The 26,416-nt window shown below is 46.9% G+C and overlaps 1 protein-coding gene across 1 annotated transcript in view; it reads right to left on the bottom strand.

The window, feature by feature from the left end:
* The window catches only part of LOC106569083 (protein patched homolog 1), a 30,433-nt gene extending 4,017 nt beyond the window's left edge, over positions 1 to 26,416 (bottom strand). The window contains 17 exon segments of the mRNA XM_014140071.2: positions 2,029 to 2,171; positions 2,435 to 2,572; positions 3,724 to 4,004; positions 4,117 to 4,297; positions 4,500 to 4,642; positions 5,596 to 6,478; positions 7,247 to 7,372; positions 7,652 to 7,900; positions 8,036 to 8,167; positions 9,190 to 9,337; positions 10,515 to 10,636; positions 10,760 to 10,955; positions 14,010 to 14,101; positions 14,225 to 14,294; positions 14,394 to 14,583; positions 23,766 to 23,958; positions 25,857 to 26,416. Of these exon segments, the coding sequence (XP_013995546.1) occupies positions 2,029 to 2,171; positions 2,435 to 2,572; positions 3,724 to 4,004; positions 4,117 to 4,297; positions 4,500 to 4,642; positions 5,596 to 6,478; positions 7,247 to 7,372; positions 7,652 to 7,900; positions 8,036 to 8,167; positions 9,190 to 9,337; positions 10,515 to 10,636; positions 10,760 to 10,955; positions 14,010 to 14,101; positions 14,225 to 14,294; positions 14,394 to 14,583; positions 23,766 to 23,958; positions 25,857 to 26,003 (3,434 nt within the window). The 5' untranslated portion in view covers positions 26,004 to 26,416.

The raw sequence follows: 26,416 nt of genomic DNA, 5'->3' as shown, positions 1-26,416 counted from the left end.
CGCCTGAATCTACCACTCCGGCTTTGCTGGTGTCACACCTCAGAAGGGAAGGTGACTTTTAAGTTTGGTATCGAGCGTATCTTTATTTTCTCTGCACCTCATGCTCCCCTTGTGCCTTCCCATTTACTCTTCCACTCTCCCTGTGTCTGTCTCTTTAACAAGGCTAATGGAGTCGGCTCTGTTTTACTCTGGGAAGTCAACTTAACTTGCTATGACAAAATACTTCACCAAACATTTCAGTTCAGTCTTCTCAGCTATGACCATGCCTCACTTCAAAAAGACACACAAATGTGACTGGTCACTTCTTATGCCCTTGAAAATAGTTTCAAATGAAAACACACACGCCCTAAGGAAGAGTAGAAAACCAGATGAAACAGAAACAACCATTAGCGTTCACCTCTAGTTAACGTTCAACTCGTTAGATAGAGCCACTCACTATAACTATCCTGCGTCCGTGAAAAGTCAAGAAAAAAAAGTAACGTGTTTATTTTACTACGTCAACATTCAGAAAGTGGAGCTTGATTTATTTACGGGGTAAAAAAGAGACCCTTTAACTACCCACGTTCCCAGTTGGGTTAGACCTCCAAAGAAGACATAGTGTTAGGAATTCTGTTGTTTATAGAAACTGTAATCTTTTCCATTTGGAGTCGGGGGTTGGAAGGTTTGGCTTCTTTGGATAGGGGCAGCTGAGCTCGCTGGCCTATTTATTCAGCGTACCCCCGCCAGGAGATGTTTACAACAACGTATTTATGCTACTCCCCAGTGAGAGGGACGGCTCTGCTCTGCTACATCTAAACAGGACCTCCTAGTGTGAATGCCGTCCTCGTGCTGCCTGCTAGCCCACCGCCACAACGCACACAGTTAGCTCTCCAACCAACCTCCCAAGCTCCACCACTCTCCTAGAACCACCTACCCTCCTCCTCCTCCTCCTCCTAACAACTCTCTATTCCCAACTCCTCTTTCTTTCCCACCCTGTTGTTCTTGTCCTTCCTCCTCTCCTCTTTTTTTCCCTCTCTCCCTTTTTTGGTGGAAAAAGGATCCTTTCCAGTTCCTCCATGTCGCTTGACAAAAACAGAATGAGAATGCTTGGAGCGGTTCTGCCAAAAAGCCACCCTGAACATATTTATATTTTCAATGTGCTGCCCTGCAATTTTTATGTCATGGGCCTGTTTGAGGCCTGTTTGAGGCTGCTCTCAAGGCTGTGGTTTGGTTCCAGCTGAGGCCAGATTCAGCTGAAAAACATTGCTATTTGCTTTTTTCCACTGAAGCATTTTAGCAGTGAAAAAAGAACCCTCCAACAGAAGCCAGAAGCCTTGGTTGGGGGTGAGGGTGGTGGTGGGTGGTTGGAGGTGGTGGTGGTGACTACCGGTAGGGGTACCACTGACCAGCTCAAACCCAGGCTTTTTTTTATTGTGGTGCCCTATTTGGGCAGAATTTTTTTCAGCCGGATGATTGGAAAGTTTACAGATTCCTTATGAGAATGGTATGTGTGTGTATGTTTGCGCTCATGTTTGCGTGTATGTGTGCGTGTGCGTGTGTGTGTGTGTGTGTGTGTGTGTGTGTGTGTGTGTGTGTGCGTGCGTGCGTGCGTGTGTGTGTGTGTGCGTGTGTGTGTGTGCTCATATGTGCGGTGTGTGCGAGTCCCCACCACTCAGTGGGTAGTAGAACATGTCCATGTTTATGAGCAGCTGTTCCACACCCTTGATGTTTTCTCCATTTGTTGTGCTGTGAGGGTGGGGCCACTAGACCGCTGGGCGGTGAGGGAGGCCTGCAGGCAGCAGCACAAAGGACTGACAGACAGTGCCAGGTGGGGGGGGGGACCGCATTCCCACCTGCATACACCGCTGTGGCCCCCCACCCACCCTGGCTCCCTCCCCCAGGCGGAAACAGACTACTGTCTCCATGCATCCGCCCCCTCTGCCTACCCCTCAGCAGCATAAACACAACACTAGCACTTCCTCCGTAAGGCGACATATGGAATACTGGGGGGGAATCTGCCCAGGAGGAATTAGAGTCTCTCACACTCACCTCAGGATGAAGTCAAACTCGGAGCCAGCCAGCATTAGGACCCCCAGCAAAGTAGAGATGGCCCCGTCAATCACAGGGGCAAACATGTGCTCCAGGGCCACCGCAGAACGCCTGTTCCTATTCCCTACGGCCGTCAGAAAGGCCTGGGGACAAGAGAGGACAGAGGCAGAGGCTTAGGGTCAGGCTGTCCAGAACAGACTCATGGGAAAAAAGTAGTGGCTCGTGGCGACATCATCATTCCATCCATGGTAGTAGTGTGTCTCTACTTTTTATCTTCATTGACTTTCTCCTAGTTTGTCCATAGAGTGAGGGAGGAAAAATCCTTACCAAAATCAAATCAAATCAATGTTTATTGGTCACATACACACATTTGCAGATGTTATCACAGGTGCAGCGAAATGCTTACCAGTGCGATATGGACGGTGAATTCGACGCCGATGCCTACGGAGGCGATGAGGATGACCACTGGGATGGCACTGAGTTTGATGCCGATCAGGCCCATGATACCGAAGAGCTCCACCGTCATCATAGCCAGGATGAAGACCTGAGTAGAGGAACACGAGTTGATTAGACACTGCCTAAAACTCTGGAGTCACAATGAAACACATCCATTAAAGAGTAGGTAAAAATGTTAGAGAGATATCATTTTCACAGCATGTCTTGCACCCACAACCTTCAGTGCCTATTTCCATGATTCTATTAAGTAAGAGTTAAGTCTTACCCAACAGAATATTTGACCCTACATTTGGGAGGATCTCACTGTCATCTGCATGACATCAAATTACACTCAGGCCCTAGTCCCACTCTCCTTAGCCCTCTTCCTCACCCTCCCGGGCTGCTCCCTCTCTCGGGGTTATATTCCCCTATTTTTTAACAAGATAGAGAGAGAGGACTTTGAAAATCCTTAGCCTCGTGAACCTTTGATGCTGGCAGGGGTCCCAATTTGGTCACGGTTAAATTGGAAATGATAAAACTCTGTTTTATTGCATGGCCACATATAGGCAGTGAAACTATAGAGGCTAAAGCTTGAAGAGAGACAATGTGACTGTGCACATGTAGGCTTGAAAGGACCCCCCCCTCTCTCTCTCTTTCTCTCTCTCGCTGAAGATTGTGCCGTCTGTCTTTCAGTAGGACTGACTACTTAAATAGAGAAGTTAAATACATTCCAATTCCAACTGAAACTTGTGCCACACTGACTGAATTGTGCCACTACAGCCCCAATGGTCGGTCACGAGAGTCACCCTTCAGTGCGGTCTGACCAGGCGGGCGGCCCAGGGACCCTCCCCTCACCACCAGGCTTTGTGAAATGTTTCCCAGCCGCTGAGTTGACAGGCCGTCTCCCTCCCAGGCCTGATGGATGGGTTTAGCAGGCCAAGGTCGCGACTGGGCAGATCCGTCCTGTCCCCAATTTTTGACAAAGGGAGCTGGAGGTAAAGTCTTCAGGAGAGCTCCTTTGCATTTCCTTTTCTAAACCCAGCCAGAACAGATTAGAATGACAAAGGCCTGGGGGGTGTGAGCAGCACCCTCTGGCCAACACGCCAAGGGCCCTCCCCAGAGATGGGGCCTCCGCTCCCTCTGTGGCAGGGTTATTGAGCTGTGCTGAGGGAGGGAAGCCTGGGAGGAGGAGGAGGAGTAGGAGGAGAAAGAGGAGAAGGAGAAAGAGAAGGAGAGGGGGGCTGAGCTGATGGGACTTACAATGATGCCAGCGGTCCAGGGGTTGAGCAGGAGGATGGCACAGACCAGGAAGGTGCAGGCTAGCACCACGCTGACCGCCAGGAGGAACCAGTGTCGCAGGCCGATGTACTGCTCCCAGAACAGGAAGGGGTACCCGTTGGGGTAGTTGAGCACGCCTTTACGGGTGAACTCCTCGCAGATGGTGCGCACACTCTCAATACCCTCGATGAAGTCGGATGCCTGCCTCAGGCCGTTCAGGTAGAAGGGGAACTGGGCAAACTCCAGGGGCTCTGCGGCAGGGACTGCAATACACCACGAGAGGTTAGACCATATGACCTTGGCTCATGGTAGAAACTTCATTAAAAAAGGTGCATTTTCATGTGAATTTAAAGAGAGGCCTAGTGGGAGACTTACTGCGCAGGTTCTCTCCGGTGGTGTCGTACTTGTCATGGATCCACTCACGGGGGTGAGGGTAGAAGTTCCCCTGAGAGGCAGCATAGCCCAGAGGGTCGTTGCTCACCCACACAGTCAGGTAGATATAGAAGACGTCTGGGTGAATTAGACCGTCGTCATCCACCAGACGACGCGAAGTCAGCTTTTAGACATATAGAGAGGGACTGGGGTTAGCATTCTCAGTAGCAGGACTGGGACTATACCATCTAATATATTCAAGCTACATTTAACCTTTATTTAACCAGGAAGTCCCATTGAGGTCAGAAAACCTTTTCCCCAAGGGAGACCTGGGGAACAGAGTTCTATCGAACGCAGTAGGAGCATGGTACTGTGACTATGCACACCTGGTTGTAGTTGAAGGGGTCCTTCTTGGAGCCGGTCTGGATGAGCAGCTTGTAGGCCAGAACACCATCCTCGGTGCCGTTACGGTAGTTATCCCAGGTGATCCTGCCTGCCTCCCAGTCTGCATCAAAGGCAGCCTGCAGTCCTAGAGGAGAGAGAACACAGGAGAGCACAGGGTTAGACCGATCTGATCCACCACCACATTCTCATGTTTATTATATTATACAGCTGACAGGGCCACAACATAAGCTGAGATGTTTGGAGCACTATGCCAGGAGTTATACTTTAGAGTAGTGAAAACATGATGGTACGTTTAGAATGAGTCATCTACGTAAAATGAGACGTTTTACAGAGTGTTCTGAACATTAACCTCCTACAAAACCACACACAAACACATCCAGAAACACGCATCTCTGTTCCTAATATGTCTGTGGGCTGAATAAACTAACCAGCAAAGCCTTTCGTGTTTTCTAAATGACAAAGTCTGGCGGCAGTTAAAAACCAGTTTCGACAGCCTTTCTCTAATTACAGGGAGAACCTGACTAGAAAGGAAATAGCATGGAAGGACAGCCTGGGAGGAGTGGAGAGAGAGAGAGAGAGTCTTTTATGTCACTCCAGTTCTCAATCGATTGAAGAGTTCAGTTTCTGATGTTTTGGATTGTCGAGCTTGGTTACCCGCGGCCCACCCTCGATTCGCCTCATAGCTTAATACTTCCTCATGACTAGTCTAGGACCTCCAAAATATTTTAGCCAGAGGGAAGAGGCCAAAAGGTGAGGGAGATAACCTCTGGCCTTTCTTCTACATCATCTAGCCTCCAGCCCTGCTGGATGGGGGTGAACTTTCACCGCTGCAGGCTTTCGCTCACCTCCTATTCACCTCCCATCCTCCACCCTCGTCCTTACACTGAAGATAAACATCAAAAACCAACCTCTCCCTCTAAAGACCCTGACATCACTACATCGCTATACCCCCAGGGCAAGAATCCACAAACAGAGTTCCTTTTCAAACACACTGACTGACTAGGCCTAATAACAGAATCACTACGGGGCTTCTGGAATGAAATAAAACAAGGTCTCCTTTAGGCAACCTGTATTTACCTCTTAGCCAGTCCTGAAAATAGTGCAGCCACATCCGGGGTAGCTGCTGGTCACTGTCCCTCACCACGTACTTGACCGAGGTGAAGGAGTTGTGCAGCTGGATAAGGAGATGCTGGGAGCGGGGGTAGTCAAAGCCGTCCATGGTCACCAGGTACATGTTGTAGAAAGAGAAGTATTTGAACTGGGCGTTGATGAAGTCGTACTCCTTGGTGTCGCGGGGCACAATGTCGGTCAGGTAGAGTCCGTCATGGACCATGGTGGTTCCGTACAGGCTGAGCCCCAGCAGAGCCACGAAGAGGACCACGACCACCACCTTGCTCTCTGGCTTCAGGAGGAGAGGAGCGTACTTGTCCCGGGCGAAGCTTGACAGGTTCCAGCGGAAGAAGGGGAGAGGAACACACTCCCTGGCCTCCTTGGACTCGTCCATCTGGGCCAGGAGGTCCCGGGTGGAGCTGGAGGGGGTGAAGAGCTGGGAGCCGTAGGGGTCGGTGGGGGAAGGGTGAGCGGGGGAGGTGGCCACCACCACAGATGGAGGGCTGGTGGAGATCTGGGAGGTGGGGGGCAGGATGGTGACTATGTGCTGGCCCGCAGCGTCACACTGGGTGAAGGCCTGGACGGTGGTGGTGATCTGGGTGCTGGTGGTGATGGTGGAGCCTGTGTAGGTCGTTGTAGTCTGGGCGCCAGGCGCGTGGCTATGGGTGGTGTTGTCGTTGGCATCGGAGAACTCCTGGGGTTGGATCTGGATGACCCGGGAGGAGCAGGGGCTGTAGAAGCAACACAGGATGTCCAGACGTTTGACCTCCCGACGGTGCAGGTCCAAACTCAGGATGGCCGGGAAGATAAGAAGCACCATGGCGAAGTTGAACACCACAATAATGGCCGCCTAGGGAGAGAGATAGAAAGAGAGGGGGAAGGAGGGGGAGAAAGAAAGGAGAGAGAGAAATACTGTTTAGGAGAGGGGCCAACCCTGTTCACGACATCGCTCCACGCCGCCACCCGACTCCACAGCTGCCGCTTGAGCTCCACAAAAAAAGGGCTCTACATTCAAGCTCCCTTGCTGTTTTAGTGCCTCGGATTCAGTCCCAGAAAGAAAAAAAAGCGCTCCCTAAATCACCAGCGAAAATAGTCAACAAGCCAGGGAACTGAGGTAAAGGAAAGGGGACTCGCAAGGCTGCTGCTGCTGCTCTCTCTGCGAGTCTGTGCAGGACCCCTCCTACCTCCCTACTCTACCGCCCTGGGGCTGACATTATAGTCGGTATGGTTTCACTGCACCACGGACCACCCAGGGGGAGGCGGGTAGATCACAGAGCTAGAGGCTGACGGCCCAGTGATATACTGATCCACTCCTCCTCTGATTATTTCCCCCCTGCCCTCCCCACTTGAGAGAGAGAGGGGGGGGAGCCTGTCCTGGCACTGTAGGTGCAGTGAGCAATAAAAAGAGGAAGAGAAAAGAACAAAGATCCCCCTCTGAATAAATGTCACTTCTGAAAAGTTTTTCTTTCTCTTTGTGGCAGAGGCCTGCGGCCCACTGGTGTGTGTGTGTGTTTCCCTCGGTGTGTGTGTTTCCCTTGGTGTGTGTGCCTGGCACTACTGGTTCCATGGCAGAGCTAGGCAGTGTAAACACAGTGAGGCATACAGCACAGTCTAGTACCTGCAGAGAGAAGGCGCGCAATGCTGGGATGGGGACCAGGGCTGCCATGAAGAAGGCGATCATGTTGTTGATGGAGGTGAGCGCCACGCTGGTGCCAGTCCTCCTCAGGCAGTCCCCCGTCCTCTCCTGCAGGGACAAAACACAGCCAACAGTTAATACCAGACACGCCAGAGAATATAAGTAACTGTTGTCGTTCTAACTAACATAGCTAAGCATGCATCACAGATGGCACCCTATTCCCTATATACTGCACTACATTTGACCAGAACCCTGGCTGGTCAAAAGTAGTACACTATATAGGGAAAAGGGTATCTCTCTTTTGGGACAGAGACTAAGTACCAGGTTACAGTGGGTCAACAGGTGATTGAACTAGGGGACTTGGGGAAGGGAAGGTAGCTAGCTTACCTTAAAGGGGATGTTGATGCCAGTTTCAGTGAAGGAGTGGGCCAGAAGGAACATGTCATCCACACCGATCCCCAGAGCCAGGAAGGGGAGAACCTGTGTGGTGGCAGCGTTAAAGGACAGGCCCAGCAGAGAGCACAGCCCCAGGCCAGCTGCCACAGACAGAGCCACCAGGAGCACGCCAGCCAGCCCCACGGCCCCCTGGGACTTGGCACAGTCCCAACGGAGCATGGTCGCACAGGCGTAGGCCAGCTAGATTAAGACGAGAGAGAAGAGAGAGGGTGAGAGTTTGAACTTTGAACTCAGCACAGGAAAAAAGGAATCAGTATAGAACCACTGACATCTATGATGAACCTACAGTAGCGAGAGTAGGTTACTACTACTTACCATGAGCAGGTAGCCTCCAGCCACCCGGATGACACTGACATCAGAAAAGGACTTCATGATGTCGTTGAGGGTGGTGGTGGAGAAGGCGTGGATCTCTGAAGTGGAGTTCTGGGGGATACTGCCATGAGCCACCTGGAGGGAAAATAAAATAACTTTATTTAAATACAGGTTAGGGGTCAAAAAGAGAATGTACAGTTTATTTAAAAAAAATATTACGTACGCCAGTAGTAGTGACCTAGTTTGGTTTGTGGATCCTGAGGTCATGTCAGTTAACACTTAAATTCCTCCCCTGACATTCTTCTCCCATACAAACAATGTATTCTTCAAAGATGACGTCATATTTTAAATCAACAACACACAAACAAGATATGGCTGAGCTCCTATGAAGCTTGACAACTGAGGAATAATGACCACAGATGCCAGAGAGCAAAGGTCAGAGGGATCAAATGAGATCACATGGTCTCTCAAGCTACTCCATCAGCAACATGAATGGCCGACAACCTTAGGGGAACCCAACACCCTGCACTTTGTTTTTACAGTGACCATCCCCCTCTCCTCATCTCCCAATCTCTCTCTCCTCTCCTTCTCTCTCTTCTCTCCCTCTTTCTCTCATCTTCCTCTCTCTCCCCCCTCTCCCTCTCTCTCTCCTCTCCCTCTTTCTTCCTCTCCTGCGAGCTGGTATTGCTGGAGGCATGACCCCCCAGCCATTCAGTCAGCATGCTGGGTGTCAGCTATCACAAAAACAGCTTGTTCCTATAACTGGGAGTCTGTCAGTGGCCTCCTCGGAGGACTCCGTTTACTAGGCAGCTGAGGATTGATGGAATTCAGGCAGACGTTGCAGTCCCTGGGCCAAAGCCCCTCCTCTATGCATGTGGCAGGTAAACTGGATGACTCATACTTAAAAGGGGAAAAACAAGCCAACCCGAGGCCAACTTTAAGGACGCACTATGATTTGCTCTCTGATTTCTTATTTGCCGGCATATTACTCAAATGGGTCGAGACAGGTTGGTGAAAGGTGCAGGTGGCAAAGGCGGGGGAGCTAGGGGCCAGAAACATAGGCTCCGTCCCAAATGGAACCCTACGCCCTATAAAGTCCACTACTATTGACCAGGTATAGTGTGCTACTTAGTGCACTATTTTTGACCCATACATACCTCCACAAACTTCCTCTGCCAGGACTCCAGGATGGCGGTGGCCTTGTCCTCGTTCCAGTTGATGTCATGGATCTCATAGTCGTCCTTAAAGTGTTCGTAGAGCTGCTTGGGGCTCATCAGGAGAAACATGGTCTGGAGGGCCTCCGCACTGCAGGAGACAGAGAGAGAGACACAGTCAGACGCCTGCGGCCAAGTGAGCTCAAGCCACACACAGGAGTCATGTTCCCCCCATTCAGACCCCCCCCCCAAAATACTACAGAGGAACCTTAGGAGTCCTCCTGTCAAGAGACTCCTGTCTTGGCTGTCATAGATATTACATACTCTGATCTGTGGCATATAAACCCAAAGGTGGTTGTATACAGTGTAAGTGGGTGGAGAAGTCAGCTGTTGGATAGTGTTCTCAGGCTCTAACGCCTGAACGGGGGAAAGCAGGTGTCCTGCTGCCTTTCCACAGCGAGCACAGATGGCCCTGAAGGCGACTTGGCACCGATGTGGGAGTTCTGGGGTAAAAATGTGATTGAGATTACCGTAAATCAAATCATGGAATAAAGTCTGTGGCTTTAAAGGACTGTATCCCTTCCCTCCAGATTTGCCAGGGTCGTGATCCGGGCAGTGGCCCAACACTGTCACTCCATTCATACTTGTGCTGTGGTTTTAAATTAAATTGAAATGAAAGAAAGTATTCAGAATACTCAAAAGAACCCAGGAATCATGTCTCACACATACGGCAGTATATCAAGATGTTTTATAAATCCTGGTACACCCCTGTATTGTGAATTATTGTTGGTGTCCCCTTTTCCTTTCTCTGACTTAAAAGGACAGGCTACCTTTCTCCCACTCTCCTCCACAACAAATCTGTCCTTAGTTTATGTGGCTGTCCATCATGTTTAATTGGTCTGTCCTACGCAGGGGTCAGAGGAGGAAACGGATCCTGCTTCATGTGAGGCATTCCTCAGATGTGTGAGGTTATTAGGAGTCAGAGGCATTCCTCAGATGTGTGAGGTTATTAGGAGTCAGAGGCATTCCTCAGATGTGTGAGGTTATTAGGAGTCAGAGGCATTCCTCAGATGTGTGAGGTTATTAGGAGTCAGAGGCATTCCTCAGATGTGTGAGGTTATTAGGAGTCAGAGGCATTCCTCAGATGTGTGAGGTTATTAGGAGTCAGAGGCATTCCTCAGATGTGTGAGGTTATTAGGAGTCAGAGGCATTCCTCAGATGTGTGAGGTTCTTAGGAGTCAGAGGCATTCCTCAGTGCTAGCTAGGCCCTCACTACCCTCGCCCTCAATCTCCCCCTGTCCCCGGTGTACACCCCCTCCCGCTCTCACCTCTGCAAAGCATTCTGGGTGTCCTTGACCCGACCGCCCAGGATCAGCTCCTCCTGCCAGTGCATGAACTTTTTGGAGAAGCCGTGGCAACCGCCTTGGAGCTGCCCAGCAATGTCAGGACTCTGTGGAGGGAGGGAGACAGACAGGCAGAGCTAACAGTTAGCTTATTTAACAACCAGGCACATCGGGCTCACAAAAATACCCTCCTCTTTAAAAGGAGAGGGGGGGGAGTGGAACCAGCCTACCTCTCTCAGGTCCTTGTTAGGTGCGCTGAGGGGGCAGTCGGAGTCATTGGGGTCCAGGCAGGGGCGGTTCATGTAGGCGTGGCCCACCTGGGCCTTGTCCAGCATCTCCCTGAAGCCCTCCAGACTGGTGAACTGGCTGAGCTCCTCCATCAGCTTCAGAGGGTCCAGGTTCATCCACTGGATGTCCGGCATCCCCCTGTAGAGGAACACAACAACATACAGGCTCAGTGGGAGTCGCAGGGCACAGTAGAGCGATGCCATGGCCATAGCAATCTACGTCACTTTATATACAGTCCTGTTAAGTCCAGTTCAGCTGTGCTCTTTCTGCAGCACGTTCTGCCCCTCCCTTTTTCTTTCCTTTCCTCCTCCAGCTGCACCCATGCCACCGTACCTACACCTCCCCATCTCCCTTCCTGTATGCTATTGGCTGGTTCTGATCTTGCCCTGCGTCTGCTGGGCTCTCCCTGGGGAAGAGGAGCTGCAGATACTGCGTTTATAAAGTAGCGTTTATTATCCTGTTACACGGGGCCACAATGCAGAGGGAAAAACCCGGCGTCAGGCTGCTCGCGCCTATTTCTTAACTTTGTGCATTGAGTCATAACAATTACCTCTGCCTCTAAACATCTTGATAAGGCTGCAGTGGAGCAGTGAGAGGGCTGGCTGGTGGGAGAGCTGAGCAGGGAGTCTGTCTGTGTGCTCTCTCTGTTGGGCTGATTGCCTGCCTGCCTCTCACGCTGTTTAGTGGTGTGATGTTCACAGAGCCTTTCAAAAGGCCTAATCCTGAGGCTTTTCGCTGCTGCTGCCTCTGGGTCCTCCTCCATGCTACATTTATAATTTTCTCCAAAGAGCAGGCAATTATGTGGCCTGAGGGATAATGCTTGGTGTCAGTTGACAGCTTTTGCTGTACCAAGTAAACTTTGTACAGTGCGCTAACTCAGTGGCTCCCACCAGTACAAAGAGAGTACTTGTCAAGAGGAAGCATCCTCTGCTTTACAGGATTGCCCTTGCAACATCTGTATTCTACCACAATACCCATAATACACCACACAACCAGAAATGGCCTCGGCTCCGTAAGTTCGTAATGTCTCAGTTTTCTGGAGCAGCCAGAACCTTTTCTACTTTTCCCTCCTTCCTGTGTTAAAATGGTACCATTTATATATATATATATATAACCCACATGGTCGATTGTATTATTTTACTCAACAACAAAAAATCTACAAGAAACAAGAACTCAGACCATTACAAGTCATAAAATAATGCTGTACCAATCATATAAAAAGTAAATGCTTTAAATAAATAAATAAAAGAATCTAAAAACTTTGAGGCCATTTACTTGAGTTGGTAGAGAGAGAGAAAGGAATCCCCAAAGTGTCCTAACTCTGGGCCCAACCTCACTCCAATGATTCATGAAGAGAGTGGCTTCAAATAAAGCTGCTACTCTCCCATTCCCACATACCAAGCGCCTTTGCTCCTGCTTGCAAAGAGAGGCTCCTTTATCTGCTATTTTTTGCTTGAGTGAACCGGCCTAGGCCCTTTTGTTTTTCCATAGATTGCTGCTCTTTGTTCTCTCAAGTTTTTTTCTCTCTCCCTCTCCCTCTCTCCCTCTTTTTGCATTAAAAAACTCGGCTGAACTGAAGCGGAAGCTAGAGGGGACATTAGCCTCAGTGGCCAGGCCACCCCCAGCTCTCTTCAGCGCAGCAAAAAGAAATGGCAAATAAATAACAACACAGACATTTTTTAAGAAGATATTTCAACACTGTGATTTAGGGGAATACTTGTGGATCTGTGATCATCAAAGGCCCTTCCCCTCTCTCTCCTCTCACACTACATGAGGAGAAGTAAATACAACTCCCATATTTATGTTTATTTAATTTCCCTTTTGTACTTCCACTATGTGCACATTTGTACAATACTTTACATAGCCATAATGTACTGTATGACTCTATTCTTATGAGTGTAATGTTCACTGTTCATTTCTATTTAACATCTATTTCACTTGCTTTGAAAATGTAAACATACGTTTCCCATGTCGATAAAGCCCTTAGAATTGAATTGAGCGAGAGAGAGAGACAGAGAGAGAGAGACAGAGAGAGAGAGACAGAGAGAGAGCTCCCTGCCAGGTGAATGGAGAAAACACTGTTTGTTGTTCAATGTGCACGCCTGTGGCTGCAAAAAACTATTTTCAAAACCCTCAATCTGAACTATTGGTTTTACCTGAATTTATAATCAATATATTTGATATGCGGAAAGTGAAAACAATTGGAGTTATTGAAATATCAATTTAGAGTGTGATACTTATCTTTTAGGATTTTTTTCCCCGCAAGGAATATGGTAAAAAGCATCTTAAAATAACCAAACTCCACTGTTCATTTCTTGTACGCTCTTTGGGGACCAAGACTTGCATAATGCCCATTTTATTTGTTGGACAACTTACAGCTCGGAGCCCGGGCGATTACCATGAGAATGCACAGTGTTACCCGTTGCTGACAAAGCTGAGCCCCCCTCCAGGGCCCCCTCACTGATGGACACTCACTCGTAAACTGAAAGAATGCTTACCATTGTCTGACCCAAAGGTTCCCCTCCCCCCTTTACCAACCCACCCAGTAGCAGCCATCCCTCCCTCCCTCCCTCCCTCCCTCCTCCCTCCCTCCCTCCCTCCCTCCTCCCTCCCTCCCTCCCTCCCCCTGTCCCCTTTCCATGAGGGCCTTCCCCTGCTCGGCTGGGGGACTGTGTGTGTGTGTGTGTGTGTGTGTGTGTGTGTGTGTGTGTGTGTGTGTGTGTGTGTGTGTGTGTGTGTGTGTGTGTGTGTGTGTGTGTGTGTGTTAGCCTACTCAGAGCTACGACGACAGGAGAAGCATAGGTGACAACTGAAGTAGGCCTCTTCCTAACAACAGGGCTAACCGGCTCTTTAGTCACAGCTTGATGTTAGGTTATTACTGCCACCATTGTAGGTTATTACTGCTGCCACTGTATTGGATCCAAACTAAAGCCTCTTGTTAAGAAGAGTGTGTGAGAACCAGGAGGTCAATTGAGATTTTGTAGCCAAGCCACATTCCCTGGCCCCTGCCAAACCCAACGTAAAAATAAGGTGAAAGGGGCCAAGCTAGCTGGACATGGGCCCTAACGTAACTCTAATACTGGGATTCAAGATAGCTGATTTGTGTAAACACTAAAAAAACATTCTGTATTTCCAAGTAATATGGAAGAAAATCATTTGCACCATTTGAAGGACAAATATTATGGAACTTACGGTAAGTATGCTGACCCCCCCTGGAGCTTTGCACCTTCCCAGAAACAGTCCAGTGGGGTAACAATCATACAGGGGAACAGCTTGTCAATCATCTGCAAAACATGGATACATTCATCAGTTATTATCCACTATCAAAAGTACATAAAACAGATCCTTAACCGAAACCATGCATGGTGATCGCAATGGACAAAACAAAATTCATTTTTTCAACTTACCCTTTCAATCATGACATTTTCTATGATAGGGACTCCAGATTTGTAGCAGATTTTATTAAGATCCCATGATCTGAGGAGAGAAGACATACAGAACGTTAGATATGTGACCACAGACAACCCCCTTTCTTTAGTTGTAGGGTAATCCCCAGTGACCCATGGGTCTACTTACTTCCCAAACAGAGACACTTGGACCTTGCTGGCCGAGAGCGCTGCCTCCAGGTGAAGCAGCAAAGCATCCTGGGTCAGAATGTTAGTTCCTTCCTGTTTGGGGGTTTGTATGAGCATCTGCGACGTGAACACAGACTCCTCTCCCTGCTTCTCCTTGGTGTAGCGCAGCTCCCGACTCACTCGGCTACCGGCTAGAAGAGAGAAGAAGAAGAAGAGAAATGGAGAGGGGGGATTGGGTTAAAGACTCATCTCATCTCCCACATATATAAGAGCGATTGGGTTATTTCTCTTCGTTGCGCTGTGATTTGACAAGACAACTGACCCTCATTACCACTGCAGAGGAAGCATGATGCAAGCTAAAACGTCAATCAACAGAGTGAATGAAGCACAGAAAGGTCCACAGAGTGTACAGTTCTGGGGGCTTTGGGGATAGATATGAAGCTTTTTAAGATTCACAGTTTAATTTAATTGCAGCCAGGGTAGAGGGAAAAAAAGCCACTAATTAGGCTGCTTTTCTAATTTTCACATTTCTGTCCAACCCTCCTCCGACTCCCCAAGACTTGGACTCTAAATAGCTGTGTAGTTCAAACCAGAGTCCTTGGCACAGGTCCAAAGGATACAGAGACCCACAGCAGAGAGAGGGGGGTGGGGGGAGGGGGGGGGGTGGAGAGACCGAGATATACTGGGAGAGAAATCTGCTGGATATGACTATGCACAGCTCATATTATAATCACACTAGTGCAACAAGCATTGCAGACACGCAAACACACACACACACACACACACAAGTTCCGAGTTGGATCCCTGTATTGAAACAACTGTGGCGTGAGTATTGTGAGTGTAGTACACATATGCACTGCACATACACATGAACACAGATCGGCCAACGCCCTTGCCAGTGTTGGTTTTGAAGGCACTTCAGACACAAAACGTCTAGCCAAGAGAAATTGGTTAAAGCTTCTCATTGGCTCCCTCTGTGAAACAGATGTGTCCTGTTAGGGAATTCCTCCTCACTGTGCCCTGGTGCCCAAACCCCATCACTAACAACACGGCACGGAATGGCAGCACCACCATCCCTAGTTTCACAGTCTATTTCACCTGGGACCTGATCATGTAAGAAACTGACAACAGTCAAAAACACAGCCTCTAGCCTAGTCAGACTGTTTCAGTACAAAACGTAGGCACAACATACCATCGATTTCTTACAGCAGACTTTCACCTTACCAGAACTAACCCATCAGAGACGGAGAGGGAGATTCTAGTAGAGAGAGAGAGCGAGAGAGAGATAAAGGTGGTGGCAGGGTTGGATGGGAGAGAACAACGAGGCAGAAATGCTGTTGATCTGGTATGCAGAGCCGGGATGAAAGCATCAAAGCCCTGAGAGGAAACTCTGGAGTCCAGCCCCGTAATTACCAGAGGCTGCTCTGAAAAGAGTGAGCAGGGTATCTGCGGCAATGCCAAGGGCACATGAAACGCACCGCTCTGGATCAGAGTGGGCCGTCTGCCCCTCCGTGTTCCACTACATGACAATCCTGCAGAGGCTGGCTCTCACTGTAGCCACCTCGCCTCTCAGCTTCTCTCTTCCACTCTTTCCCTCTGTCTCCCCCTCTCCCTCTCTTCCTGGCACCACCTTAACCAATCCAGACGCAGCTCCTCTAATTGAGGGACAAGAAAAAACGATCCTCTCCCTGGCTCTCGAAGTGTAAGATTAGATTCTAACTGGGTTGGAAAATCTTTCTGGGCTTTCTTCTAGCCTTCATAGCCTACGTTGACTTTGTGAATTCACAGAATCAAAGCACGCTTAAGAACAGACACTTTTGTTTCACTTGAGACATTCTGCTCATATTTAATACATTGGGGGCATCTACAGGAACTGATTTTCAATCTTCGGGCCTGTAATTACAGGGCTCCTGAAGTAAATTATAGCTATTTGTGTCTTGTTCCGCCCATCTGGACCACCCAACTAGAGCCCCGGCTGGGCCCCGGCCTCGCCACTCAGTCACTGTTCTGCTCCGAGAGAGAGAGCTCCGCCACTCACCAGATGGAGGCTGTTCCGCTCTGCTCCTATCCGCTCGGCCTGCAACCAACAGCCCTTAAAGAGACAGTCGCCCAAATACTTCTCACCAAGCAGTCAGAAAAGTTTGAGGAAAGTGTATGGATTTTGGGGCCTGTGATTATCTGATGTATTGACATTAAAAGTGGAGCGAAATCACATGTGAAGGGTCATGTGAAGCATTAGGCCCAGATCATTTTTCATGAAGAGACTGTCAAAACGTAACACGTAGTTATCCTTCAACAATCCCATATTGGACGGGGAAATAAGATAACAGTAAATAATATCAACATAACATGGTAGAAGAGATCAGGGAGCTCATACTTCTTCACAAAGCCACTCAGGATGCTGCGCTCCAAACAAAGCACCTCCATTTGTTCTCCCTCTCTTCCATTTTTCACATCAACCCCCGGAGGTGACATCCCCATACAGCCCAATTATCCACAATTATGGTCCATCTCATCTTCCAAGCATATGCAGGGACACGATCCATCAATCAACCCTTTTTATAGCATAGACATTTTGGAGTGAGGACTGCCTGCAATAGCCATTCCTATGCTAAAGCTAATCTCCACCCAGATGGGGTTTTCACTGCATCTCAGTGAGACTAGGCTGGGGCTGGCCAGAGAGACAGACAGGCAATGGTAGCAGGTATCAGGGAGAAGGCCTCCCGCCCAAAGCCCGGACACAGGGCCAGGCAGGCCTATCAGTCTGGTGTGGATGTGTGTGTATGTGCGAGTGCTAGCTCCCCTCTCAGTGGGCAGTATAGAAAGTGGCATGTAATTAACCAAGGAGATGTAGCCCCCTGCTCCTTGGTGTCAGACCACTGTTGGACCCTGTCAGCTCTAATCTCCCTCATGTCCAGCCCACCACCACCCAGTCTAGCCCAGCCCCACAGACCTCGGGAGACCACAGGAGACACCAGTACGTTGGGCCAGTAACCGAAAGGTTGCTGGATCGAATCCCCAAGCTGACAAGGTAAAGATCTGTCGTTCTGCCCCTGAGAAAGGCAGTTAACCCACTGTTCCCCGGGCTCCAAAGACGTGGATGTCGATTAAGGCAGCCCCCCCGTACCTCTCTGATTCAGAGGGGTTGGGTTAAATGCGGAAGACACATTTCAGTTGAATGCATTCAGTTGTACAACTGACTAGGTATCCCCCTTTCCTTCCCTTACCATACTGCAGTGGTTCCCAACCTGTCATCCAAAATGAATAACAGGTGGAGGTATTAATGGTATTATAAGCAATTTAACATTACTTTTCATAACGCTAAATGTTTAGATTAATAATAGGCCTTTAATTTGTTACATTCACTGCTAAAATTGACTAAATCTTACCACCAAGATATTTTATGTTAAAAGAAAATCTCAGACTCTGTGAATGGTGGTCCTCAAGAGCTTTTGTCTGTGTATGGGATCCGTTGCCATACTGTACTGTATCAATGTATTTCCTCTCCATGTCTGCCTGTATGCTATGTTGTCTGCCTATACTAGTGCACAGGTTTACTGATTGTAAACATTTGCCATCAAACTCAAACAGTATCTTCCAAAATTGTTGGTCACAGACAGCACAATGTATCCAATCAAATGTGGAAGTAGTCTCACACAAGTAGCCTAGCTATTTCTCCAGCTTGGCTCAGAGGCTGTTAGGCGCCATCACTAAAACACAACTGTTGAAACAATTAGCAAATAGGATTGAACCAGCAGCAACACCATTCACATGTTAGCTCTAGGTCCAGATCCACTCTCCATTAGCAGAGACCACCTTCAAAGTGTTGTGGGCCAGATTAGCTGGATTATGTTGCCACTGAAAGGATCCATGCTGCTTTGGAGGAAGTCCCACAAGGAAGAGACATGCTGAAAGAGACATGCTTTACCATGCTTTAACTGTAATGTAGCACAGATTACAGTACACAAAATCACAAATGTACAAACTCAAATGCACACATAGCCTCGCCACTCACCCACTCCCTCACTTATACATTCACACTGAAAATAGACTTTGCTGGACTGGTTCTGCTTAGGAACTGTCAGTCCCTCATCTTGCCCATTCCCTGCACTTTGTTATCCATTTAACATGGTTTTAAAAAGCATGCACTATAAAACCAGAGGGATAGATTTTGGCCCTGACTGGCATAGCGAAACAAGTCTTTATTGAAATCGAGCTTCAGTTCTATTGCCATTCTCTTCAATAGGCCATCCTTTACCAAGTGCTGCAGCACCTCCCCATCCCAGTCCAATGTGTTACTTAGCAGATGGAGAAGCTCCTTATACAGAGAAAATCCAGGCAGGGCAGAAGAGATTGAATACAGGCTTTTGTCATTCCCCTCCTGAATTTCTTTCAGATGTTTCCCAACAAACAGGAAAAAATAAAGAGGGAAATTTCACAACAAAAGCAAATGGACCAAGACTTTTTCCCAGCAAATAAAACAATGCGGGAGTGGGGGGCTTGGCTTTCTACCTTACCTATAGAAATACAGTGTGTCTGTGCGTCCGTTTTTGAGGGGGAGAGTGTGTGAATTGGACAGGATGGGAAAAGGACATTTTGAGGTATTCCTTAAAAAAAAAGTGAGAGGATGACAAATTAAGTTCAATTTGAGAGGGAAAACTGTAAAAATGCCATCAAAAGTAAAAGGCAAAAATAATCAGCTTCAGTTACAATCTATTCAGATCTTGATACTTCTGTCAGCATTGACATACATTTCCACTGGTGTTGGCAGTTAGGCACTTGCTATTTCCATATGTATAGCCTTGCCTGTACTAATTATGCTAATCATCCCCAGTGTTGGCTGCTGTGAAAAATAGTCACATTAGGCACTCCACTGGCTGCTAATGCAGCTTAATGTGTGGTTGAAACATACATTCATCCAATGGTGAAAGGCAAAATTTTTCCACATTGCTGGTCTCATTCAGCCTAGAAATGAATTTATTGAGCCCAAGCACCATTTATTTCCCCCCAAATACCAAGAAAATGTTTTTCTCCCTTCTTCTTTTTCCAGAGGGGGCAAATAGTGTAAGAAGAAAATAGGCAAACTCTACCCAAAATGGTGACTGGTGTAACTTTATTTAAAGTGGACCAAGGAGAACAATCTCTAATTGGCATGATATAAAAACTGTCAAAGTGCAAGAAACACAGAGAGTGTAAAGGAGATGTGTGAGCCAGTGCTTCCTATAACAGAGATAGTCCTTCAGCACTCCCCAAAAATGGACCCAGTATCTACAGTGACTTTCAAGCAACACCAAATACAGGATGCTAAACAGGTATACGGTTACGTATAGTGCTGAAATGTAATGCACTACTGTAAATGTAAAAAAGTCAAGTACCATAAAATCTCGTCTCTATTATATACCTTAGAATACTAAACACCACATAACATGGGAAAACATACACCGCTGTATGAGTCACTGATTTAATACTGTAAATATCCAAAAAGGATATTAGCACTGTGTATTAATATCAGTACACAGTGGAGGGTTAATGGCGACTTCAGTAATGGAGGGATCTGGTGAAGTTAAGTATTCAGCTCATGTGTTTGCTCCGTGAGGAGAGGACCGAGGCTGGAGGACTGCAGACTGGTGGGAGGTGGTGGGGGGATGAATGGAGGGAGGGAGAGGGTGGGGGGGTTGAAATAAACATTTTCAACTGACCCAGGTTGACTCTGGCCTTGTTTGTTCTTTCTACTGGTGAGGTCTGAGGCTCAGCAGTTGGAGTTTATTTATCTAGCTGGGGAACTGTGGCGTTCCATTCACCTCCAATAATGCCTCATAGAGCTTTCTTTCTCTTTTAGCAGGCCCTGAACTGGAAGACTGTATTTTCTGATGAATTATAGCATTTACCTTGCATTTTTGTTTAGATAACTGTTCCAAACATTGAAACGTCCACATGTTCCCCTCCGAAAGGCCTGGCTTGTGCTGCTAGGGCTCTGGAAGGTACCTACTGCTCGCCATGTGGAGTAGCTCATTCATGCTGTGTATATGTTCTTTTCCTCCATTCTACACAGTCTCTTTCTAAAACATATGGCGGGCTGGCACTTTGCAATATTTGCACAGCTTGTCTGTGTGTACATGTCTGTCAAGATCACCAAAACTGTGTCAAGAAGGATGGGTTTAGTTAATGTGGGATAGCCTACAAGTACATACTTGTAAACCTTTATTTCCCACTCTAAATGCACTATTCAAAACGTTGTGGTGCTCTTTGGTGGTATTAATTCTACCCACTACCAAATATCAAACCTTTTGGGAAATCTACATGACTGTTGCAATAGTAATAACGCTAGCTAAGCTTATATTACTTCCAGAAAAAACAACTCCCTACCCAGCAAATATACATTTTCTTCTACGTCCTGCTTGAACTGGTGAAAGAAACGTGTCCTGAGAAAGAGGCCACACTGTTGTTTTTAGGGAATGGGAAAACGTTAAAGTGTATACCCCTAAAACCTTCGCCCCTAATGCTCCCCCACCCCCATCCTCATCTGCCTGCACTTCACCTCTTTATTACCCCCCTTTCTTCCTCGAGACAATACACTCTAGGTCACATTCTCCCCCTGGTCCCACCCATGACTGCCAGGCCATTTTCCTGTGTTATTTCTTGCTCTGCATTGCTTCTGCAGTAGAAAACTTCATAAAAGAAATGTCCAAAAGAAAACAACATGACTGACAAAAAAAATGTAGTGTGTTTAGTGTGTTTTATCACTCTGCACTCTGTCTGTATTAGCCAACCAGTCTAATGAGTCTACCCACCTAGAGACGGAACAGTTGAACTAGTATCGGTCATAACTACATACAGTATGAACACCTTTCACAACAGGTACCTTGTTTTTAACTACTACACCTTCTCCCATATGTTTCTGACTGGCACCAACTACTGGTTTAACTACCACCAGAATCCCATCAACATTCAGAACAGACAAGCTAGTCCCAGCTAACGCTGTAGTGACACACTGTACAGGAGGGTTTGCATCAGGTTGAGAAAACAAATACTCTCCAAAACATTATTTTCCACAGTCCTATGGCCCAAGTGTTAGCACATTATCCTTGGCTAGGGTAGGGAAAACTAGGCTAGGTTGGGATGGGGTAGGCTAGGAAGAGTAGGGTATAGGGTAGGCTAGGGTAAGGTAGGGTAAGGTTAGGTTAGGGTAGGCGAGAGGAAACAATTAAAAAGAGCCTGGTGGTCTGACATCACACACAGCAGGTCATTTACCCTAGCTAGGTGGCAAACATGACATTTGGGTGGGGGTGGGAGACAGATATGGCCTGAGGATATATGATGGGAAGCATATGCTCCCAGGCACTCCCAGCTGGCCAAGTGTGAGCCCAGGAGGCCTCATATCAGCACCCTCATCCTTCATGTGGTCAGAATACACCTCTGCATGTGTTGACAAGAAGACCACATAGACTTACGTTCTCTATTGAGAAAATACTAAGCCTGCAACACCTGTTATTTTGAAAGTTTGAGTCCCAACCGTAAGCTGTTGATTTATAAAGTAGCTTTAAACATGCCTGTCTTCAAAATAAAAACATACTGCTCTGCCTGCTACTAATAGAAAATGATGCTGTCTGGACACTCATCTCATCTTTTCTTAGAGAGCAATACACTTCTCTGTCCTATTAGGAAATATATCTCTTCTATTTTGCGAAAGAGTTTATGTTTGCATGTGTATGTGTTCGAGTGTGAGTGAGAGAGAGGGAGAGAGAGCGATGCGTGCATGTGTTTCTCTCTCTGTGTGTGTGTTTGTGTGTGTGCGTGTGTGAGAACCAACCTCTCCTTGTTACCAAACCACTTACTCTCCATTGAGCTCTGAGCAGCTTTGTCAATGGGCTATTGGGGAAACAACGCAGGCAGAAACTTTAGAAACATGGGCACTGCCTCTTAAAGGAACAGCATTCCTTTTCAGCATTTGGGTATTTCACTCTCAGAATGACTCCATGATTAGGCACAACAAACCCTATCTAACAACCTCCTTTCAGAAGACCAACGGTTAGCTTCTTTAATGTGTATGAAATACACAGCAGTACATGAACAAAATACTATGATTATGACAAATTGCACTGCGATAATTTCATATCTTGTTTGTGAGTCAGACTCCACTCAACTACAATCTGACAAGTGAATGAGTCAAATCTGAAAATCTTTGGCTTCACCAATTTTACCAAAACTCAAACACAGTGTGTCAGACCACAAGCATTTAATTGACAACATCTAAGCCCTTCCCAGCCAAAGTTTTGGGAAGGAATAAAGGGAGTGTTTATACACTCTTAGAAAAAAGGGTGCTATCTAGAACCCAAAAGGGTTCTTCTGCTGTCTCCATAGGAGAACCCTTTGAAGAACCCCTTTTGGTTCCAGGTTGAACCCGTTAGGTTCTAGGTAGAAACCTTTTGGGTTCCATGTAGAACCCTATCCACAAAGAGTTCTACATGGAACCTAAAAGAGTTCTACCTGGAACCAAAAAGGGTTCTCCTGTGGGGACAGCCACAGAACCCTTTTTTTCTAAGAGTGTACTACAACTGTTGTGACTCTTTTTAGAGTGTGCAAAACAGGTGGGTAAACTTCAGCTGTATTCACTTATTTTTTGTAGGAAAGGGGGTGCCTTTATTGTTGAATGGAATCCAAGAATAGTTAAGGACCACACAGAGAGCTAGGGGGGAGGGTCAGCGCCTCAAAGATGGCTAACGATTCACACAGCCCATCTGCTCTTGGGATCAGGAGTGCGGCAAAAGCCTAGAGGGCTTAAAAGGAATTTGGCAGTGTGAAAACCAAATAAAGCTGCCCGAATATGCACAGATAACCCAGCCTGCACACAGAAAGGACCTCAAATAAAACATGGAACATGGAACCACCATGGCAAACAATACAAGGCTGATGAGAAGAACAAGAGAAGGCTTGCATGTGCAAGGAACAACAACACGAGCTCCTTGTATGCAATAAAGTTGGAATTTCTTGAACTACTCTCCATTCCCATTGCAAAGCAACTTTGCCATCAGCAAACAACACACAAAGGTGCGGAGGTTAGAATACATTCAAATAACTTTCAATACAAAAATGACTAAGTTATGGTCAAATTCAAGAAAAAACTACAAATTCTTTGTATCCACCACCCAATCATGAATAACAACTAAAGAGCAGCGCCTCCCAAAAAACTAGAGCAAAAATACTGATGCAAGAAGTCAGTCAGACAGCACCCATACAGTTTATTGTGCCCCCCTCCAGTAGCCTGGATGGCAAAACGTCTACAACAAGTTTATTTGGGCAGAAGAATAGCCCTCTCTCTCCCCTTCCCAGACAACACCTCAAACCATACCCCGAAACTGGACGCCTGACTCACCTTCCACCCAGAGTTGCTCAATGTCCGTCTCAATGGCAGCAACCCGCAAACCCACAGACAAGGCACCGAACACAAGCAGTCCAATGAAAAGGACTTTTCCACAATGTCGCTGGATGTGACAGCCCAAAGAAAAGAGAAGAGCCTGGAACCGCGCCCGAATCCACAACGGGGCTTTCTGACCCACAGCCTTCCCCTAAAGAGACAGGAGGAACATGGAGAGAGAAAACATTTTTATTACATTGTTATTACACATTAGTAACAACATATTGCTATACATGGACTGCATGGATATGGCATAGACAAGTACAACTATTCACTAATGGAAGACGACACTGTATCTAACTGCTCCCGAGTGGCGCAGCGGTCTAAGGCACTGCATCTCAGTGCTTGAGGCGTCACTACAGACACCCTGGTTCGAATCCCGGTTGTATCACAACCGGACATGATAGGGAGTCCCATAGGGCGGAGCACAATTGGCCTGGCATTGTCCGGGTTTGGCCAGTGGAGGCCGTCATTGTAAATAAGAATTTGTTCTCAACTGACTTGCCTTGTTAAATAGGTTACATAAAAAAATCTATAAAAGTAAGATAAACTATCAATACAGTGGTCTTTCAAGTATTACTAAGAATGACCTACTAGGGCAGAGAATGCTAAAATAGATAACCTGAGTATGATTGTGATAGCGTGGCATACTTAAGGGCATGTTCAACATTTCAGTATCTACTGTATTAGATAGACACGTGAGTGATGTCTTCATGTCAGTTGTCCTGTAAGCAAATCATATCTATGTGAATTGGATCACCTGAACTGACGTCAGATATAGATACCAGGTGAATATCAGAATATAACCAGTCAGAAGATACCCTAATTGATGGTAGGTAATTGAGGGCCCAACACCAAAGAGGGTAAAGCAATGACCAGTCTTCGGATTGGGCCCTCACAGTTGGCACAAGCCAGGTGAGTCTACCACTCATCACCAGGGGCATGGGGGTGTGCTATGGAGTCAAAACACAAGACTTCACAGTTATGGTTACATGGGTTCAGATTTAACAACAAAAAAACGGCATACTTGTCAAATGGGATATCAAGTAATCTACGCTGTTCTGGTGTAGCCTATTACACACATATATAATACACTAATAACAATTAGGATTGAATAAGTATCTATGGTCTACAAGGGGCTATATATTTGACAACACTTTTGTGCATTTTGACCAGGACTAACATTTTTCCTATATTTAATGTTTAAATGCTCAGCCAGCTGCCCTAACAACCTCCTGGTAAAAACGATGAAACCTAATGCTGTTGGGCACTAACGCAACTCCTAGTTTTAAGTGGAAGTTGAAAGATTACAAGATTGCACACATTTGAGTCAGGAGTTATGTAGCATTCCATACTTTCTTTAATAAGCTACATAGCTTCTAAAAGGCTATGCAGGGATTTGACAATATGCAGTTCCTATATCAAGCCCTACTCCTATCATTTAAAATTCAAACACTGTCTGAAGACCGTCTACTATACCCATTCAAACTTTACAAAACAATGTCACCGGTCTAGTACAGACACACTGGACAGATGTTTTGGTTTCACTTAGGAGTTTTGACACATATCCAACCGTTCATGCGGTCCAGTGATGCTTTGTCAGATAAAACTTAATCAGTGAATTCCTGTAAGACCCACCGCATTTTCAAACAAACTAGCCTTAAACAAACAAGCCTAGAACGGGGACCCTGAGTCTAACTTCTTACTAATGGAGTTGAACAGATCCCACACACGTAGAAATAACTATTATGAGTTGTATTGCTTCTCAAATTAATGGAGATAGTTATTTTCATTCATAGTGGGATCGGGATCGAAGGTTAAAATCTGTGCGTGCCAGTGATTCGTAAATGTTACAATGTAAAATCGAAATATTATGTCAAAACGGCAGCATATCACATTGTAACACATTTGGACACAAAACTCCCTAAAATATTCCTCGTTTCGAGTGGTAGTAACACTCGTTTCTCCAGAAGTACCAAAACATAGCACTTATTCACAGAGAAGATGAATGAAACAGCAAAGTATATTCCATTGAAAGCATTTTGTCACCTTAGAAATCTGTTTTAATGCGAAAGCAGCGTGGCAGTAACTGGGTCTCCGGAGAAGATCTGAGTTTACTTGCGGCGGAGAACGCGTATAACTTGGGGGTAAATCTCCAAAAACACCGGCCCCTGGGACTCTGGGATCCGAGGCCATAGTCCAAACAAGAAAAACAAAGCACAGAGCGAAGCAAGAGAGAAACAGTGCGAGTTCAGCAAAAGCGACAATAATCCAAGATAGAATACTAGCGCATCCAGCGGGTAAAAATTAGGAGAATATATACTAGTCTTTGCTTGAGCCAAAGTCTTGCAACTCCATCCCAACATTATGTGCCCAAATCCGTATAGATCCTTGAGTCTTCATCCGTCCTGATAGCTTGTAAAACAACGTTTCGAAGTAAAGTCTCGAGCAGATATTTAAGTCTGCCTCTGATCCCGTAGCAGTGACATTTGGAGAAGCTAGCCCCTCTGCAAATCGTGAAAAGGGTGGTTTGGTGGAAAAGTGATCTGGTTCTCATTGGCCAAGGAAGAGGCAAATTACTTAGCAAACATCTCCTATTATTAGCTGCT

The sequence above is a fragment of the Salmo salar genome, chromosome ssa14, assembly GCF_905237065.1.
Source record: "Salmo salar chromosome ssa14, Ssal_v3.1, whole genome shotgun sequence".
NCBI lineage: Eukaryota > Metazoa > Chordata > Actinopteri > Salmoniformes > Salmonidae > Salmo > Salmo salar.
This window is presented reverse-complemented; position numbering and strand designations above follow the sequence as displayed.